The following is a 17,020-nucleotide window of genomic DNA, read 5'->3' on the forward strand; positions in this document are numbered from 1 at the left end:
ACACTCACACTCAATGGGTACCTGCGCTCACTGGGGGTGTACAGACTCCAGAGGGGCTCCTACAGCCCAAGCGCCATAATCTGCATGGACAACTCACGTGTTGCACGGACAACTCACGTGCTATAATATCCTGTACGGACAACTCACGTGCCATAATATCCTTACCTCACCGACAGGCCCTCGGCCTTACTCAGTCCTCAACCTCTCTAGTCTCTCGGGCTCTCAAAAATTACAAAGATCAGCCCAAACAAAGATAACATAATGCATCAACAAATATCAAGAAAGACTAAGGTATGATAAGCAAGTAAAATCATGACTAAGCACAAGATAGAAATTACCAATTAATTCAATAAGTATGTGCCCTCTGTAGGTCCCAATAGTACTTTCACATAGCCTAAGCATGATTTCTAACATGATTTATAGTCAAATTTCTTAAACACATAGAGAGCGTATAGCTAACAACAAATTATTCAACTTTACAGTTTTACGGGATAGACCAAGTCATAATTTCCTTGGTGCATGCCCATATGCCCGTCACCTAGCATGTGTGTCACCTCCAAAATAATCACATGACGCAAAATTCCGGGGTTTCATACCCTCAGGACCAGATTTAAAACTGTTACTTACTTCGGAGCGTGAAGTTCTTTACTCTGCTATGCCTTTGCCTCGCAAATCGGCCTCCGAATGCCTCGAATCTAGTCACAAATAATTCGTTTCAGTCAATAAATTTATTGGAATTAACTCCATAAGAAAATGCTAATTTTCCATAAAAATCCGAATTTTAGCTCAAAAATCGCCTTTGGAGCCCATGTCTCGGAATTTGCCAAAATTTACAAAATCCGAAAGCCCATCCAACCACTAGTCTAACCATACCAATTTTATCAAAATCCGACCCCAACTCGACCCTCAAATCTTCAATTTAAACTAAGAGGGTTTTCAAATTTTTCCAACATAATTCACTAATTTAAATGTTAAAAACAACCATGGATTCGAGTAATTTAACCAATACTGAGTTAAGAACACTTACCCCGTTGTTTTCCTTGAAAAACTCCCGAATATTTCCTCTTCCCGAGATCAAATGTGTCAAAACCTTAAACTCTCTATCCAGACCTCTCTTCTTCGCGAACACGACAGGTCCCTCGCGTTCGCGAAGCACAAATCGACTGCCCACAAATTTAACCCTTCGCGAATACGACCGTGGCTTCGCGAACACGAAGCTTTGCAAATCTTACCCATCGCGAACGCGACCACAGCTTCGTGAATGTGAAGCTTTACCAGCTCAGACCTTCGCAAACGCGAACGCGAATGCCACCTCGCGAACGCGTAGAACAAGGACCCGGGGGTCCCCAATAGCTTCACTCCTCTTCGAGAACGCGACACCTCTCACGCATTTGTGATGCATACCTTCGCGTTTGCGTCCTCCCCTTCTTGATGCATACCTTTGCGTTTGCGTTCGCGTTCGCGTCCTCCCCTTCGCGGATGTGAAGAACAAAACCTTACACTCAGAAAACACTGTTCGCGAACGCGAAAGAGAAAATTAGAACAATGTAGTAGCAGATATCAGCAATCTGACCAAGGCCAAAAATGATCCGTTAACCATCCAAAACTCACCCTAGCCCCTCGGGACCTTAACCAAATATACCAACAAGTCCTAAAACATCATACGGACTTAGTCGAACCCTAAAATCACCTCAAACAATGCTAAAATCATGAATTACACCCCAATTCAAGTCTAATGAACTTTGAAATTTCTAGCTTCTACAAACGACTTAGGAACCTATCAATTCACGTCCGATTGATCTCAAATTTTGCACACAAGTCATAAATGACATAAGGAAGATATTCCAATTTCCAGAATCGGATTCCAACCTCGATATCAAAATGTCAAACCCCCGGTCAAACTTCCCAAAATTCAACTTTCGGCATTTCAAGCCTAATTTCACTACGGACCTCCAAATAATTTTCTGGACACGCTCCTAAGTCCAAAATCACCATACGAAGCTATTGGAATCATCAGAATTAAATTCTGAGGTTGTTTATACATAAGTCAATATCCGGTCAACTATTTCAACTTAAGCTTCCAACATGAAAAGTTATTCTTCCAAGCGAACTCTGAAATATCTTAAAACCAAACCTGACAATTCACACAAGTCATAATACCTCGTAAGAAGTTATTCAAGACTTCAAATAGTTGAAAGGAACGTAAATAATCAAAACGACGGATCGTGTCGTTATATATATTAAGGGGTTAAACCTAATTAATAATAATATTTCTAGATGCGAGTTCTAAAAGCGTGATTAATGTTGAAGAGATCTGGTAGAAGAATAATAATAGTGTGTGACAATCATCCCAAATAGCGTGAATAATAAATAAGCACTAAATAGCAATGAACAATAATAAATGGCATTTGAGTAAATAAAGAAAAGATTCACCCAATAAAGTAGAAGATAGATATTATTCCTTATGACAATGATGAATGACAGACAAATCCTTGAATGTTCGAATTATCTTCGGATCTGGTGGGAAGTATGGAATAATATGGACATGAATCTTGATAAAAAGATGTTATTTGTCTCTTGGTAAGAGAGAGAGAATCTTTTTATCAAAGTGTGTTCTTACAAATGAATATCACATGCCCTGCATCACTGTCTCTTTTCCTATATATATGAGACATACCCCTAACATACCCTAATAGTACAAGTGCAGAGAATATTCACTAGAATATTCACTTTAATATTTTATTTTGAAAACTAGCCGTTACAGCTCTGCTAATGGTGCTCGATCTCAACAATTGTTGACATCTCGACCACGAACCTCGCTGTTTCCTAGTCGATCTCGACTAACCCTTTCCTTAGTGCTGCATTACCCTAAATATTTTAGGGCAGATTTTGACCTATACAGTTAGTCCCTCCACTTATTGAGGCCGGCCTCAGATGGCCTTGATGAGCGGATTCTGTTTGTCATGGTCGAGAAGGTTAGAAGAGATGGCGACGTGGCCTTTCGCGAGCTGCAACTTTTGGGGTTGCTTCGTTTCTGGATCAAAGTGACGCCGTGATATTATGTGTCATTATGGTGTGCTTTCCCGATGCTTTGCGTCATTTCGCATGCGTCTGCTGATTGGATCTACTGCTTTGATACCTGTGCTAGGTAATGATGGCATAATTTCTTTGTTTCGATGCCCGAATTCTTATAAATAGGAATGTGAGGGCACACACTCGTGTTTTACATATTTCCCCTATCAAAACCTTGTGCCTTCTTCTTCCTATTCCATTGTTGCGTATCTTCCTTTCCTGCTCTAGCGATCCTCTTTGCGTTTAACTTTTCATTACTTGAATACCCTCTCTTTCTTCAAAACTATGGTTAACGTATCTTCTGGTCCCAGTGAAGGAAATAACCTGGTTCCCTAGGCGATGGTTTTGCCTTCTCATGTAGAAGGCGTCTCTGTTGCGGTGGAGGATGAGAAGTTTCCCACGGTGGAGGAGATAATTCCTAGTGGTGAGAATGTCCGGTCTGGCTTTACAAAGGCGCCTGAGGCTGAACCCGAGATCTCCAAGTCGGCGATGAAAGAAACCAATTTATTAGAGCTTAGGGCTAAATTTGACATTCCCGCTCACATCGAGTTCGTCCCTGCAGGGCAGGATGTGGCATAAGTCCACTGCCCAGGGTATTGTGCATTCTACGCCTACCCCTTTCATGTTGGCTACACTCTTCCCCTAAGCGGAGGAGTTCTATCGTTTCTATGGCGATTGCCCGGCTCAGCTCGCGCCGTATATATACAAGCTCATTAGGATGTTTACTAAGTTTGCAGAATTGGCCGGGGTCGAGACCACGCTTTGACATTTGATGCATCTTTTCGCCCCTAGTTGCTACAGGGGGACAATGTTAAACCTTCGCCATCGATGGGGCAAGTGCTTGGTGGTGAAGATGGATGATAAGGCAAGCCGGCAGTTCTGGCATAATTGGTTCTTCGTCAGAATCGAGGACGCGGTGGCCAACGTAGATGGCAACCCAAAACTTGGAATTATACTCGTAAGTGTCTAAATTCTCTTCATCGAGGAATTTGATTTACTTGCTTAGTCGTGAGTTCTGATCTCTTGCTTATCTCTTATGCAGCCAAGACTACGCCCCCTCATTTGGTCAGGGACATTTCTGATTGGGTCAGCCGGCTCCCCCCTCACATCGCGGGAATTCGCGAGTGGCCGGACTTCTTTATGAAGTTTGGGCCTGCTCCCTCCTTAATCGGTGGCTCTCTTCATTTTGGCCTCTTATTCGCTTACCATTTTATAGTTTGTGTTGGTTGACCCTCTTTTCTTTTGCGCTTCTTTTAATTCCAGCCCAAGGACCTTCGAGGAGGCTGAGACCTCCCCCACCTGTATTCCGTAAAAGGAAAAATGCTTCCTCTTTGGCGTTTCCCCCTCTACAATCGTGGCAAGATCTGCTCGCTCTTTGGTTTCTGCTCCGTCTACGATCGCGACAAGGTCTACTCGCTCTTTAATTTCAATTACTTCTACTTTAGAATCAATCTCTTCTCCATCTATGGATATTCTAACGGCGGAGCCTTCAGCTTCCCCTTTGTATCATCTCGTGGACGGGAGGGGGGAGGAATCATCGCCAAGTTACGGGGATTTGGTGCCCCGTAAGAGAAGGTCAGTGGACGTTGGCGATGGGGTCGCTCGGGCCGTGGATACTGTGATGAATGATTTTACTTTCCTTGAGACGGCGACCATAATTCTTGAAAGCGGCGTCGAGCTGGCGTCCGAGATTCCGAGATCGGCAAAAGATGTAGAGAGTCTATCTCTTCCTTCTGCGACAATGGAAGTCGATGGGCCGGCTGCTAGGGATTCCGATACTTCATGACAAGAGGGTCCATCGACCTCGCGGCCAGCTGGCGGTGCTTCTTCGCCAGTCGATGAGAGAGGCAAAGACGTTGCCAAGGATGGCTATGAGACGAGCTCAGACCTCGAAGCTGTAGAGCTGAGGATGATGGAAGAAGGTTTTACTCAGCTCGAAGTGAGGTTGGAGGGGTCTACGTAGACCATCGCGATCCTCATGGATCGTGTTCTATTGAAGAACACTGAGAACGTGGTCCTTGTCCTTGGTCCCCTTTACTCTGACGTGGAGGGTGAAACCCTCAAGGTGCTGGATGACGTTACCTTATCGAGGGGCATAGCCGGCCTTGCTCTTAGGGTAAATTTTTCAAGGCTTCTAATTCCCTGTCTATTATATTCAAAGTTTTGGGCTTCATTTTAGTGCTTTACCCTTGTCAGCGTAGGCGTTCTTATTTTTGATTCTCTTTCTTTTTGTGACTACAGACCATGATCTTGGAAATTGAAAGCGCCCGAAGGGAGGAGAGGTGTAAAGCTATATTCAAGAAGCTGCAACGTAAATACTTTGAGTACCGCGGCAAGTACCGGGAGATCTGCATGCGGTTTGGCGAGGACAGCAATTTGCAGCCCCTTTGGGATGAGCTGAAGCATAAGGATGATAAGCTGGTGAAGGACATCGAGAAGTGCAGTGTCCTCGAGGGGATGTTGAGAAATAAGGAAGAAGAGCTCGAGGTCAGCAGGGCCGTGAAGGCCCAATGCGGCGACCTCCAGACGCAGGTGGTCGTGTTGCACAGGCAATTGGAGGAGTGTCACTTGCAGATAGATGTTCTTCATGACGAGATCACCAAGAAACAAAACGAGCTGGATAGGGCGAAGTCTGCTCGGTCGGAGGCTTCAAGGAAGACGGAGGCCCTTGGGTGGTGATCCGAAATCTTCGTTCTGAGTGGTAGAACGATTGGAAATGGCAAGGCTAAAAGAAGAGAGGCTTGATGAGAGGGTCAGAGAGTTGGAGAAAGAAACTTCTGACCTCTATGACCGAGTTGCTTCTCTTGAGGTCGAGAAGAACCAATTACTGGCGCAGCCGTCTTCTTCCTATACCTCAGACTTTCCTAATGTTCCCCTAGAGTTGTACGAGGAGTGATTCATGCTAAGGCCCAGCTAGACATGTTTCAAGATTTGCATACAGCGGGATCTGTTTCTGGGACCGCCTTTGAAGATGCTCGTGTTAAGGCTCGCAAAGCTCGAGTCACTTGCGGGTACGACCCTGCTACGCTAGAGGCTGGTGAGGGTGAGGGGGACGAAGGTGTAGATTGTCTTAAGTAGAATGCCTGGTATGACGCTGCATATCTTGAGGGCATAGGCGAGGGTGTTGAAGGTTAGGAGGGTGACATTTTTTAGGGTCAAGTCGGCAAAGATGTCGCAGACCATGATAGCGGTGGCAAGTAGTTTTCTTTTTTAACTATTTGTTTATTTTTGTATATAGTTGTTGGTGTCTTCATGAGCCTTTGTAAAAAATATTCTAAGTATGAAATGCCAACTTCGTTATTTGCATCTGATTCTCTTCTTGTGGTTTGTATATGTATGTTGTTTAATTCTGTCGCTTGGTTGCCTTGATTTTCTAGCTATAATCAATTAGTTCGAACAAGGTCGAACATATCCTTAGTTTAATTATATTCGAAAACCAGTAGGTGTTAATCCGAATGAGGTCGAATTAAAACCTAGGTTTAATTATGGTTGATGGTCAGTAGGTGTTAATTCGAACAAGGTCAAACATAACCTATGTTTAATTATGGCCGAGGGCCTGTGGGGTGTTAGTTCGAACAAGGCCGAATGTAACCTATGTTTAATTATGGTCGAGGGCCGGTAGGTGTTAGTTCGAACAAGGTAGAATATAACCTATGTTTAATTATGGCCGAGGGCTGATAAGTGGGGATTTTGACTGCTTATTAGCGCCTTTAACCTTATATTTTAGTCCAAAAGAAATTGATTTATGTTCCCGAAACTAATGAAATTGTGAAAAATTGCAATAATGCTGGAAGTTTGGTCTCCCAAGATGAAATCGACTCAAAAAGGGGTGTTCTGAAGCACAAGGCAATAAAGGGAGAAGAAGCACAAATGTGCGGTTCGCAGAAGAAATTACGGACCGCAAAATTCCATCTGTGGCCACAAACCAAGGAGAGAAGTTTAGCATAACTTTGCGCAAAGTACGAACTGCACATGAATTGTGTGGCCTCAAAACTAGGATAAGAGTTGAAGATGAGAGAGTATGCAAAAAGACCAAGTCCAGAAGCCTATTTGAATTGCGGACCACACAAGAATTGTGCGGTCGCAGAAGATTTGCCTTGTGGCAGCGAACCCAGACTTGTGTGGCCGCAATTCAGAAATATGGAGGCCGCAGAACTCCACTTCCTGCCAGATGAAGAAATTTGTAGACCGCACATGGAATTGTGCGGCCGCAGAACCTCCCGAGGGGCATTTTTGTCCTAGATTTTTAGCCTTGTATAAATAGACGAGTTTCACAAAATTAGGTCAAGTTTTGAACCTCTGAAGTTGATGTAGTCGTTTTCCTTTACAACTTTAGCAAGTTTTACATTACTTTGGTGTATTTGCATTAGGTTTAATCATTTTAAGCTTCTATTATGAGTTTAATTGGTTTTTCTTCCTTGTTTTCTTCAAACCCCATTATGAGTAGCTAGACTTTTACTAGGATTGTGACCCAACTGTAGTATGTAAACCTTATGGGTATCTAATGTAGTTCTTGTTTATGATTGAGTGCTAATTATTTAGCTTAGTTCATGCTTTAATTCTAGAATTAATCGGTGCAAACATTAATTCATGCCTATTTGACTTAGTCTCTACTTGAGAAAGAGGGACCTAGTCTAGGATAGCTTAGCTAACAAGAAATTGGGTCAATTGAGAGATAGATTAACCCAAATAAAGGGTTCAACCTAGAGATAGTAATAACCCGACTTGAGCTCTTATCAACTATTTTTTGTGATACCCATTTGGTCTTGAGAAAGCCAAATTAGGCAAAACCATTCTCTGAGTGAGAGGTATTGAGTGGGTAATTTAGAGTTGAGAGCTATAATATACCCCAATCAACAAAATAAGATTTAAAGTCTTTATCCCATTAGGCAAACACCTAGGTCATGGTCACAGCCCTAGGCTTTTTATCCATTTGGAAAAATCTTAAAATTAATTATCTCTAGTCTTTTTTCTTTACTTTGCAATCATTAAATTAACATTAGAAATAGAAAACAAAATCCATGTTATGGAAGTTCAATCTAGATACTCCAATTGCTCATTTGGAATATATACCCCTAACTCCCATCTTAGCTCCCAGTGGACTCGACCCCGACTCCTAGCTGGGTATTTATTATTGCATACGACCATTTCATATCTCTATTGAGGTGTGCTTTGGACGTGATCAATTTTTGGCGACATTGCCGGGGAGTTAAAAATGATGTTAGCTATATATTTGGGTATGTTTTTGGAATATCTTCTTTTCCTTCCGTGTTACTAACTTGTTTGAGAAATCATAGGTACAACCATGGTGAACAATGAATTCGAAAATCTGCCTTTGGGGGATGTGGACATCGAGAATGACCAAGTTGATGAGGTTCCTCTTGAACCTTAAGCAAATAGAAGAGGCCGAGTGCCTCATGACAGTGTCCCAGCTCCACCTCCACCTCCACCACGAGCGGCTCCACACCGGGTGGTACCCAATGAAGGATATGCTAGTGCAATAGTCCCTCCCCGTATTAGGGTGGGTAACATTCAAATCACCAATTTGATGCTCACTTTGCTAGAGCAACGAGGTTTCTTCACCGGTGCTCCAAGTCAAAATGCATACAAATATTTGAAGGCGTTTGTGGACACTTGTTGGGGGAGAAAACAAACAAATGTCTCCGAGGATGCATTGATGGTAAGTTTGTTTCCCTTCTCTCTACGAGGGAAAGCTTTAGATTGGTTTGAACGTTTGCCGAACCATTCCATTCATACGTCGGATGAGTTGGCAGAAAAGTTCATTTCTATGTTTTTCTCTCCGGGGCACATGGCTACAATTCGAGATGAGATTTTGTCATTCAAGCAAGAGCCAAGTAAACCACTACACGAGATATGGGAACATTATAGAACAATGGTTAAGGAATGTCCCAACAACGATATGACGAAGAATATGATTCAATAAACTTTCTATCATGGGATCAACACAACCAACCAATGTGTAGTGAATCAAATTACTGCTGGGAACTTCATGACTACTCCTTATGCATAGGTGTGTAATATTTTAGATGAAATGACGGAAACATCATCGACGTGGCAATTCCGAGCTAATGTTCCATAAGGTGATCCGAACGTGATTCACTTTCACAAGGAGTTGCATGACCATGGGCAAGCCATTGCCGAATTGACTACCACCATGAATCAATTAGCAAAGGCTCAACTTTAACAAGTGCAAAATAATAAACAAGTTAATATCATGGAGGGAGTGAACATGATGGTGAACAAAAGAAGGACCAAGGGTCCACAAGTGCAACATCGAGTGGGGAATTATGTTCAAGAAGATAGTGGTTTTGATCAAGATAATTCTTACAATGAACAAGAAGAGGAGGTGCAATATGTGAACAACTTCCAAGGGCAACGAAACAACTTCCAAGGCCCAAACCAACAACAATGGCGACCTCAAAACAAGGCAAATGGAATTCTAACAACCAAGAAAATTGGAGTGGTGGCAACAATCAAGGAAATTGGCTTAACAACAACAATCAAGGAAATTGGAGTGGCAATAATCAAGGAAATTGGGGGGGGGGGGGTTAACAATCAAAGAGGATGGAAAAATAATCAAGAAAATCGGGGGTCGGGTTTTCAAAGGCCCCTGATGTATCAACAACCGAGCAACCCGCCTCCTTATCCTTCCCATGGTCTAAGTTCTTCAAACAATGAGATGGGGCATATTGAGAAAATGTTCAAACAACTGATGGAAAAGAATGCTGATTTGGATGCCCAACATGCCTTACACAACACATCGATATGCAACTTAGAAGTTTAAATGTGAAAAATCTCTCAAGCTCTAAATTCTCATCCAAATGAGGCACTACCAAGTGACACTGTAGTAAGCCCAAAGGGTGGAAACAACACGGGGCATGCCATGGCCATTACTACAAGAAGTGGAAGAGGTGGGAATTCATCCACCTCAAGTCAAAATCAACTTGTGGACGATGACCAAGTGGTACAAGAAGAAGAGGTCCTGATCAATGTGGTGCAATCAAATGATGAAGTTCAAATTGATATTGATGAAAGTGAGGAAGAGAATTAAGAGGAGGTGAACCCGCCTACGGATCACATTATTGACATACCAGAGCAGATAGTGCAAAAGGATAAGGCACCATTGCCTAAGACTCCACCTCCATACCCTCAAAGACTTGCCAAGAAAAATGGTGAGAATCAATTCAAGAAGTTCATTCAAATGATAAAGAGTATCTCAATCAATGTGCTATTTGTTTAAGCTTTGGAGCAAATGTTCGGTTATAAAAAGTTTATGAAGGATCTTATGATAAAGAAACGGTCAATGAATTTTGAAACTATCAAAGTCACTCATCAAGTGAGTGCAATTGTGCATTCAATGGCTCATAAGTTAGAGGATCCTGGTGCTTTCATGATTCCTTGTACAATTGGAAGTGCCAAGTTTTCTAAAGCTCTTTGTGATCTTGGGGCGAGTATCAATTTGATGCCCTATTCGGTTTTCAAGACCTTGGGAGGCTTTAACTCCAAGGTGGGAGGCTCCTCGATTGAGGGCTTTGTTGGTGGAGTCTTTCGGTTTTCGAGATTCAAGGAAAGTTTCCGGGGCTTATAAGTATATGATCCCATTCCATGCAAAGCATTGACACATTATACAAAGCCTTCCTTCTCATCCTCATCATGATTCAACAACACAATTTCCAAGGTATATTCCACATTTATCACAGCACTTGTGTCATCAACAATTACTTTGGTCACAAGATCCACGAACGAACACACTTCGTTGCTATTTGGCTGCCTCATTGATTTACAAACATGGAACACCAGTTTTTCATCGCCACACGGAAGGTGGGCTCTCCAGCTTCCACATCAACTAAAGCCTTCCCTGTAGCAAGGAAAGGTCTCCCCATATTGATTAGCACCTCGTAGTCAACCTCACAGTCAAGTATCATAAAAGTTGTGGGAAGGATGAACTTGTCGACCATAACTAACACTTCATCAATTATTCCTAATGGCCTTTTCATTGTTCGATCCGCCATTTGCAACCTCATGGATGTGGGTATTGGTTGCCCAATCCCCAACGTTTTGAACATAGAATAGGGCATCAAGTTAATGCTTGCCCCCAAATCACATAAAGCTTTGGCGAAATCGGCACTCCTAATAGTGCACGGGATTGTGAAAGCACCAGGGTCTTCCAACTTTGGAGCCATAGAGGGCAACATATCACTCACTTGATGTGTCATTTTGATCATTTCACAGTTCATTGATCTCTTCTTTGTTACCAAATCCTTCTTGAGTTTGGTATATCCTGGTATTTGTTCTAAGGCTTCAACCAACGACACATTTATGGATAAATTTTTCATCATATCAATGAATTTCTTGAATTGATTCTCACTGTTTTGCTTTGCAAGTATTTGAGGGTATGGATGAGGAGGCCTTGGCATTGGTACCTTAGCCTTTGTCACTACCGGTTCCGGCATGTCAGTCACGTGCTCCCTAGACGAGTTCAGTTCTTCTTGTGTCTTCTACACATTTTCATCAATATCAATCCTCGCTTCTTCATTAGCTTGAACATCATTGCTTGGTTCATCATCATCTTGCACCAACACATCATCACCCACATGTCTTCTTTAGTTTGAGGTACTAGAAACTCCACCTCTCCCACTTCTTGTTGTCATGGCCATTGCATGCCCCGTATTCCCACCTTTTGGGTTCACCATCGTATCACTAGGTAGTGCCCCCTTTGGGCGAGTATTTAAATCTTGAGAAATTTGGCCAAGTTGAACCTCTAAGTTGTGGATAGAAGTGTTGTGGGAGGCTAATTGGACATCGGAGTCGGCGTTTTTCTCCATCATTTGCTTAAACATGTTTTCAATCCGTTTCATTTCACTATTGGAAGAACTAGGACCTTGCAACGGATATGGAGGCGGGTTGTTTGGTTGTTGATACAAGGGGGCCTCTAAAAGCCCGACCCCCGATTTCCTTGATTGATATTGTTTCAAACCCCTTGATTATTGTTTTTCCCCCAATTGCTTTGACTGTTGCCACCCCAATTACCTTGATTATTTCCTCCCCAATTGCCTTGATTAACTTGATTACCCCAATTACTTTGATTATTGTTGTTGCCACCACTCCAATTTCCTTGGTGGCCTTGGTTGTTCCAGTTTCCTTGGTTTCCTTGTGATCTTCATTGTTGTTGATTTTGAGCATTGCTTCTTTGAACTTGATAATTATTGACATATTGAACCTCTTCATCTTGCTCATCATATGAATCATCTTGATTATACCCACTATTACTTTGCTCAAATTGTTTCGGATGGTTTTTTACTTGTTGACCTCGTTGTCGTCTCTTGTTTACCATCATGTTCACCCCTTCCATAGCATTCACCTGTTTCAACCCTTGAACCTGAGCCTTGACCAATTGGTTCATGGTGGTTGTCAACTCTGCAATAGCTTACCCATGATCATGTAGCTCCTTGTGTAGGTGAATAACATTTGGGTCACCCTGAGGAACATTGGCTCTACTTTGCCACGCCGAAGAGGTGTCCGCCATCTCATCCAAGATTTCACAAGCTTCAAAATAAGGCGTGTTCATGAAGTTACCCCCATCGAGTTAATTTACCACATACTGATTTGTTGTGTTGATCCCCCATATAGAAGGTCTGTTGGATCATGGCCTCGGTCATATCATTGTTCGGGCATTCTTTGACCATCGTGCGATATGTTTCCCAAATCTCGTGCAATGGCTCATTGGGCTGTTGTTTGAAAGCTAAAATTTCATCCCTTAGTGTAGCCATGTGCCCCGAAGAGAAGAATTTGGCAATTAACTTCTTGGCCAACTCATCCCAAATGTGGATAGAATGATTGAGAAATCTCTCTAACCTGTCCAGAGCCTTTCCTCATAGAGAAAAGGGAAACAACCTTAACCGCAGTGCATCCTCGGTGATATTTGTTTGCTTGCTCCCCCAACAAGTATCGACGAAACCCTTGAGATACTTGTAGGCATTTTGGTGTGGAGATCCGGTGAAGAAACCCCACTGCTCAAGCAGTGTAAGCATCACGTTGGTTATTTGGAAGTTTCCCGCCCTAATCCGAGGCGGGACTATTGCACTTGCATAGCGCTCGTTCGGCAACACCCGGTGCGTTGTTCTTGGTGGAGGTGGGGGAGGGTTTGGGACATTATCCTAAGACGGACGGGCTCGCCTGTTTACTTGACGCTCGGGATGAACCTCATCCACTTGATCATCATCTACCTCCTCCCCTAATGGTAAATTTTCGAGGGGCTCGTTGTGAAGGGCCATTTTGTACCTAAAAGCAATTCATAAACAAAATTAGTGACTCGGAAGGAAAGAAAGATAAAATACACAAATACCTAGATATATAGATAAATCCGTTTAATTCCCCGGCAACGACGCCAAAAATTGATCGGGTCCAAGCCTACACTACTATTGAGTAGCGCGGGTGGTCGATGCAGTTTTAACCCAACTAGGTCGGGATCGAATCCACAGGGAGTTAATGTTTGGAATTAGGTTTATATCTAAGCTAGATGTGGGTTTTTAATCTAATTACACTTTCACAAGTTTGGGTTTGATTTCTACTTCTAACTTTACTCTAAAGATTGCAATAATTGAAACTAAGGACAATATTTTTGTTGTTGTTTTTCAAATGTTTAAAGAGACTAGGGTAGTGACGTATACCTAGGTGGATATCTAATGAGTAGCAAAATCTAGAGCAAGATTGATTAGTTGGGATTGTAATATAGCTATCACACCTGGGTACTCACTCTATACCTCTCGGTAGTTTGAGTGATTTTGCCCAATTTGGCTTTCTCAAGTCCAAATGGGTATTCATGCAAATCAAGTGATATTAGCTCAAGTTGGGTATTACTATCTCTAGGTTTAACCCTTTAATTGGGGCGATCAATTTCTTGAGTTCACCCCAATTCCTTGTTAGCCTTGTTTTCCTAGACATAGTCCTTCTTTCTCAAGTAGAGACTAAGTCATAAAGGCATGAATCAATATTTGCAACCATTAATTCTTGAGTTCTAGCAAGAACTAGGCTAAATATCACTAACCCATTCACATTCAAGCCCTAAAGTCAAATACCCATTAAATACCCACACTAGGGTTGGGTCACAACCCTAGTTATGGGTTTAGCTACTCATGAAAATAACAGAAATTAAATTTGAAATGAAGATAAAATCCATAATATTAATTTATGGAATGAAAATCTAATGTTAAGAAGTAAATCCAGTACAAAATTTTCGAAAACAGAAAAGTCAGCCGTCTCAGGTGCTCATACAAAACATAACATAACCTAAAAATGAGAAAAGGTTCTATTTATATTAAGCTGAAAATATCTGACAAAAATGCCCCTGCAGAAGTTGTGCGGCCGCGTAATTCTGAGTGCGGCCGCACTCTTGCTTTTGCGGCCGCATAATTCTAATGCGGTCCGCGTTCTTCTCTTTTGGATCTGGGTTGAGCTAAACTTTCACGGACTGCATAATTCTAAGTACGACTACGCTCCAGATTATGCGACTGCATAAAAGTGATGCGGTCCGCACTTGCTTGAGTTTGGCTTGAAATCAACTCTCTGATTCTTCATCTTGCGGACTGCATAATTTCGATCGCGGCCTCACAAGGGACTTCCGCGGATGAACAATTCTAGTGCGCTCTGCACTTCTCTCTTTTGCTTAAGTTGTCAGCTCTCTGAATCTCAGTCATCACGGTCCGCGTAATTTCAATTGCGGACGCACAGGGACTTTCGCGGTCGCACATTTTTGGTGCGGACCGCACTCATCATTTAGCCCAAAATCACACTCTCTCAATCTCCCTTTTGCGGACTGCATAATTATGATCGCGGCCGCATCATGGCTTTCACGGCCGTACAATATTTGTGTGGTCCGCACTTCAGACCTCTTTGCGCAGCCTTGGTTTTTGTTCAACTTTTGACTCCTTTTTGGGTAGATTTTGATTCATTTGGCTCATTTTGAATAATTCCTGCAAGCAAGCATATTTCATTAGTTTTTGGGTATACCTTCAAGCATTTTTGGCCTAAAACACAAGTAAAAGAGAGCAAATAATAGGTTAAAATCCCTATTTATTACCTACCTATAGTTTATTGAGGAGAATGTCTACTTACAGTTACATTTCTACTCAATATATACCCTTCAAAACTACTGCACTATAAAACTCCCTTTGAAATTATCTTCCATAAACCACCTGATTACTCTTTTCTCAAATGTTTTGGGTGCCTTTGTTTTGCTTCTACTCTTTCACATCAAAGGGGTAATTTCTCTCATGATACCTCTCATATTATCATTCCTGCATCTTCTCCTAATTCTCCTATCCCTGATTCTGCTCTTTCTGATGTTCCTTTCACACATGCTCCTTCTCCTGATATCATTCCTACATTCTCACTTACTTCTGTTTCTACTTCTGAACCTAGTGCACCACCTCCTCCTTTGGTAATGGAAATTGCTCTTTGCAGATCCCTTAGGGAACACAAAACACCTTCCTACCTTTCTGACTACATTTGTGGTGATGTGCTTTTAACTGATGTGTCTACTCCCTATTTTCTCACTAATGTTTCCCCTATTCAATTTTCTTTTATAGCCTTGTCAACTTCTAATCAGCTTCTCTTGAATGATATTCGTCATATTCAGGAGCCTACCTTTTTCTCCCAGGCGGCCATGCACCCTGGTTAGCAGGAAGCAATAGCCAAAGAAATTGATGCCCTGTTGGCAAATGAGACTTGGATGTTGTACCTCTTCCTCCAGGGAAGAAAGCACTTCCTTGTAACTGGGTTTATAAAGTGAAGCTCAAGTCTGATGATTCTGTGGAAAGACTAAAGGCTCGCCTGGTTATTCATGGTGATACTCATAGGGAAGGAATAGATTTCACTGAAACATTTTCCCCCGTGGTCAAGATGATCACTATTAGATTTATTCCGGTCATTGCAGTTAAAAAGGGCTGGGGGTTGTATCAGTTAGATGTCAACTACGCTTTCCTACATGGGGATCTTTTTGAAGAGGTCTATATGAAATTTCTGGCTGGTCTTCCTCCCCCCTCTCCTAATATGGTTTGTCGTCTTAAAAAGTCACTCTATGGACTGCGTCAAGCGTCTAGGCAGTGGTATGACCGCTTAACTACTGCTTTGAATTTTAAGAGATTCTCTCACTCGCTCAATGATTATTCCCTCTTTTATAAGAAGGTTGGGGATTCAGTTTCTTTAGTCGTTGTTTATGTGGACGATATTCTACTCACTAGGAATAATCTACAGGAGTTGCCGAATACCGTTTTATGCGTCGTGTAGTCGTTGAGCTTACTTGGCTTGTTCGTCTCTTGGCTGACCTTTCTGTTTCCCCTTCTTTGCATGTTCCTCTTCTTTCTGACAGCCAAGCAGCGATACACATCGCCAAGAACCCAGTTTTCACGAACGGACCAAGTACGACAAGCTTGATTGCCATTTTTTCGGCAATAGTTTCATGCATGCCTCATCTATTTATCCTTTCTTCCCACTCACTCTCAACTCGCCGATATCTTCACTAAATACCTCTCCTATCCTCACCATCGAGATCTTCTAGGAAAGTTGGGGTGTTGTCCTCCCTCTCCAACTTGAGGAGGGGTGTTGACAGTGCATCGATGCTGGCTCAGACACATAGCTCGTCCAATGGTTCTATAATGGAAAGGGCGGCGATACACTCACATAAGATTGCCACTGAGATAACCTAGCTGCTCTTATATTTTGTTACATACGCTGCTTGCCACGTGGAGACATCACATGCTTTCATACAACTTAGTTGTTCAATCTGTAGCATTGGATTATAGTCTAAGTCTAGAAGGTTCCAAGGTTAATTATGTATTTCAAAACTTATGAACAAGTACTGTTGACAGTGCATCGACGCCGGCTCAGACACACAGCCCATCCAAGAGTTCTATAATGGAAAGGGCCG

The 17,020-nt window shown here is 42.4% G+C and overlaps 1 protein-coding gene across 1 annotated transcript; it reads left to right on the plus strand.

Moving 5' to 3' along the window:
* The first annotated feature begins 5,991 nt into the window (after nt 1-5,991).
* Nucleotides 5,992-16,380, plus strand: LOC142178229 (uncharacterized). The gene is made up of 4 exons (XM_075247554.1): nt 5,992-6,115; nt 6,311-6,406; nt 15,210-15,767; nt 15,845-16,380. Exons 1-4 carry the CDS (start codon nt 5,992-5,994, stop codon nt 16,378-16,380), a joined length of 1,314 nt encoding a protein of 437 aa, XP_075103655.1.
* The last annotated feature ends 640 nt before the right edge of the window (nt 16,381-17,020 follow it).

This window comes from Nicotiana tabacum, chromosome 24, assembly GCF_000715075.1.
Source record: "Nicotiana tabacum cultivar K326 chromosome 24, ASM71507v2, whole genome shotgun sequence".
Classification (NCBI taxonomy): Eukaryota; Viridiplantae; Streptophyta; class Magnoliopsida; order Solanales; family Solanaceae; genus Nicotiana; species Nicotiana tabacum.

Bases quoted from the DNA above. Each gene is read 5' to 3' on its own strand.
- LOC142178229 (XM_075247554.1), top strand. From the start codon at position 5,992: ATGTTTCAAGATTTGCATACAGCGGGATCTGTTTCTGGGACCGCCTTT. The intron at 6,407-15,209 runs GTATGTTGTTTA...GTCTACTTACAG, and splicing joins TCTTCTTGTGGTTTGTATAT to TTACATTTCTACTCAATATA. The intron at 15,768-15,844 runs GTTAGCAGGAAG...CTCTTCCTCCAG, and splicing joins CCAGGCGGCCATGCACCCTG to GGAAGAAAGCACTTCCTTGT.